General features: G+C 53.0%; 1 protein-coding gene across 1 annotated transcript; it reads left to right on the top strand.

Moving 5' to 3' along the window:
• The first annotated feature begins 3,059 nt into the window (after positions 1–3,059).
• Positions 3,060–3,542, top strand: LOC109748076 (uncharacterized). Its single transcript, XM_020307131.1, has one exon. The coding sequence runs from the start codon at positions 3,060–3,062 to the stop codon at positions 3,540–3,542; it is 483 nt and encodes a 160-aa protein (XP_020162720.1).
• Positions 3,543–3,873: the final 331 nt, after the last annotated feature.

The raw sequence follows: 3,873 nt of genomic DNA, 5'->3' as shown, positions 1-3,873 counted from the left end.
CCCTACCTAAGGACACTACACAAGATTCCACGGCCTATAAATTTCAACAGAAGATACCGACTGAAATCCCCATGAAGTGCAATCCACTCGACAGAAGATTCCACTCGGATATCCCAATTCCACTCGACCATACAAGAATCCACTCAGAGTACAGAATACCTAGAGTCACCCCAGGATGGCAACGGTCAGGCATTCACTCTGTCGTCATAAAGACCATTTAATACGGGTATTACCAGTAACGTTCAAGACTTAACTCTCATTGAACCCTGGTGTAACTGAGGACAGTGAAGGGTCGGCGCACTCTATATAAGCCATCCCTCCCCTCTTGCACAAGGGTTCGCACCGCTGTAACTCACACTCCAATCAACAAGAGCTCCCGTAGCACCGAGACGTAGGGCTTTTACCTCCTCCGAGAGGGTCATGAACTCGTAAATCCGAGTGTACAACTTCACCGTAGCTAGGACTCTGCCCTCTCCTATGTACCCCCCATCTCAACTGTCATATCCGTTCCCACGACAGTTGGCGCCCACCATGGTGTAGGCGTCTGAGCGACTTCCGGTGAGGTTGCGTTCTTCGATCTACATCAACATGGTTTCCGGCGGTGGATTGACCCCGGGTCGCGAGATCCGTCTCGGCGCGCTCACCTTCATTGCCGACGACTCCGCCTAGCTTCAAGAAGCCCCCCTCGACGTGGAGGCTCTCCCCATTCATGGAGCGGCGCACTTCTGTGCGAGTGCCTGCGGCGCCATCCTGCGGTAGCCGTCGACTCAGTATCGGTCGGCACTCGTGGCGTCTTCGCTTCCCGCTATTCGCCGCCTCAAGCGATTCGGTTGCTCGCGGCTCCAGCGGTGGGTGAAGCATGCGGTGGCTCGTCAGTCAACCACCCCTCAAATCACGGCAATTGAGCCCGATGAATCTCTTTATGGGTTGTTCGATCTGCCGACTGGCCATTAGGATACGCTTTCCGAGTGCAAGAGCAATAATCCTGCGGCGGAAGTCCTCATGGTCGACTCCTGGTGCAGTCCATCCGGATTCAACTGCGGCGGAGGCGACAACGACGAGTATTACCCTCAAGCCCTCACTGCGGAGCAGAGGGAAGAGCTGCATCGTAGAAACAATCAGGCTCTCCAGACCCCCATCGTTGGAGAGACCTCTGAGGCTCGGGCTTTGGAGGCTGCGCGTTTAGCCACCCTGGCTGAGCGTACGCACCTGGAGAATCTACAGCAAGCACTCGACGACCGTGCCTGCAGGCAAATTACGGGTTCCAGTCGACAGCAACGACAATTGTTTCTGACTGGGCCTCGTGAAGATTGTCAGGTATACCGTACCCCAATCCAGAATGTTGTAGCAGTTGCATGTATTGCATGTTCAATCTAGCCGTCCCGTTCTGAGGCTGGTAGAGGGCTGCAGTAGATTCGAGCACTGCTCACGGTGGCCGGGGAATAGAACTCAGATGTTTCTCAGTCACACAACAGGATTCATAGCAGGTCTATCATGGCCGGCACAGTTCAGCCGGCACACAGCCCAAGATCACCTCCGTGGCGTGAAGATCGTGGTTCTCGCTAGGACCAGTACCTTGGTCGAGGCCACGGGCAGTTTGATCCTCGATATCACCGTGATGACCGCCGTCAAGTGCCTACACCCCCTCTGAGGGGTGGTTCGTACGCGCCCCAGCGGTATGATGACATGCACCCGTATGTTGACGAGCGGAGAATTCCAGTCGACCCAAGAGAACCTGGGTTTGATGTGAGGTCAGTCCTTGTACAGGCTTGGTTGACAGAGGCAGAGCCAACAGAGAAGGGCTGGACAGAGATCGTCCGAGTGGAAGCAGGGCGTTTGTCTCTGGGCCCGAATGTTTCAGCGGAGCCATTCGAGAAGCTGAGTTCCCCTCCCAACTTCAGATTAGCTGCGGGGGTGAGCAAGTTTACTGGCGAGTCAAAGCCAGACACATGGTTGGAAGATTACCGAGTGGCGGTGCGGATTGGTGGAGGCAATGACGAAGTAGACATGAAGCACCTCCCCTTGATGCTTGAAGGTTCGGCCAGGGCTTGGTTGAATCAGTTGGCTCCTGGAAGCATATTCTTTTGGGAAGATTTGGCCCGAGTGTTTATCAAGACATTTGAAGGCACTTGCAAGCGCCCTGCTGGGCTGTCTGAGTTGTAACACTGTGTCCAGAAGCCCAATGAAACTTTGAGAGATTACATCCAGTGGTGGACTACACTTCATCATCTGGTGGAGAATGTTTCAGAACACCAAGCCGTCTGCGCTTTCAAGGAAGGTGTGCGGTACAGGGAGCTCACACTGAAATTCGGCCGTTCCGGGGCCATGACTCTGAATCGGATGATGGAAATAGCCACTCGGTATGTGAATGGCGAAGAGGAAGACCGACTCCGGAATGGCAAAGGGAAGACAGTCGACCATGACATCGGGGGTGGAAACCCCCAGTCGGAAACAGAAAGGCAAGGCTGAAGCCACTAGACAGGCTGAGGCTGCAATGGTGAATACCCAAGGAAAGTTTAAAGGAAAACCCTAGGGACGTCCGGTTGAAGGATCAATCCGGCCAGGACGTCCTGGATTTGCCGTGTCACATTCACACGAAGAAGGATGAAGAGGGTAACTTGATTCTGCCCAAGCATACCACTCGACAGTGCAGACTCCTGATTCAGCAGTTCTGAGAGGGTCAGCCCAGTGAGAAGGACTCTGATAAGGACGAATATGAGGAAAAAGACGATGGTTACCCGAAGGTCTATGTTACCTTGGTGATTTTTGCTGATGTTGAGAGCAAAAGTCGACTGAAAGTCATAAACAGAGAAGTGAACATGGTTGCTCCGGCAACTACGACGTACCTGAAGTGGCCAAAGACACCCATTACATTTGACCAGTCTAATCACCCAGCCCACGTTGCTACCCCCGGGCGGCAAGCTTTGCTGGTCGACCCAGTCGTTGGGGGCACCCGATTGACTAAAATACTCATGGATGGTGGCAATGGTCTGAACATTCTGTATGGTGAGACCCTTCAGGGGATGGGCATTCCCATGTCCTAACTCAGTGAGAGCAACATGCAGTTCCACGGAGTCATCCTAGGGAAGAAGGCAAAGTCACTCGGGAAGATTGCTCTTGATGTGGTTTTTGGTGATTCTAAGAATTTTAGCAAGGAGAAGTTGACGTTTGAGGTAGTCGATTTCCACAGTGCCTATCATGCTATTCTGGGCAAGCCCGCATATGCTCGTTTTGCCCATCCATGTTACGTGTACCTTAAGTTGAAGATGCCCGGGCCCAAAGGTGTGATTGCAGTCACTGGGAATAGGCAAAGAGATGAGGAGTGCCACCAGAAGGGTTTCAAGATTGCTGATGAGCAAATGGCAATGGTGGAACTGGAAGAGTACGAGAAGAATGCTGATCCGAGTGATTTGTTGCGAGCCAAGAAGCCTGCTTCTGAATCCGCATTTCAGTCGGCCGGTGAGACGAAGCCAGTCCACATTCACCCGGAAGATCCCACGGCTGCTCCGACCCATATCTCAACGACACTCGACAGCAAATAGGAAGCCGTGCTCATCTAGTTCCTCCGTGAGAACTGGACATCTTTGCATGGAAACCATCAGACATGCCGGGTGTACCCAGGGGCTGTCTAAGCACCGTTTCTGTGTCGACTCAAAGGCAAAACCTGTCAAACAGCATCTCTGTCGGTCCGCCGTGAAAAACAGGAAGGCGATTGGCGAGGAAGTGGCTACGCTCCTGGCAGCTAAGTTCATCCGTGAGATATACCACTCCGAGTGGCTCGCCAACGTCGTCATGGTCCCCAAGAAGGATAATTCACTCCGCATGTGTATTGACTTCAAGCATATCAATCGGGCCTGCCCGAAAGATCATTTT

The sequence above is a fragment of the Aegilops tauschii genome, chromosome 6 (assembly GCF_002575655.3).
Source record: "Aegilops tauschii subsp. strangulata cultivar AL8/78 chromosome 6, Aet v6.0, whole genome shotgun sequence".
Classification (NCBI taxonomy): Eukaryota; Viridiplantae; Streptophyta; class Magnoliopsida; order Poales; family Poaceae; genus Aegilops; species Aegilops tauschii.
The sequence above is the reverse complement of the archived record's forward strand: the minus strand, read 5'-3'. Positions and strand labels throughout refer to the sequence as shown.

What these genes read in the sequence shown, in the direction of transcription:
- LOC109748076 (XM_020307131.1), top strand. Translation starts at nt 3,060, where the DNA reads ATGCAGTTCCACGGAGTCATCCTAGGGAAGAAGGCAAAGTCACTCGGG.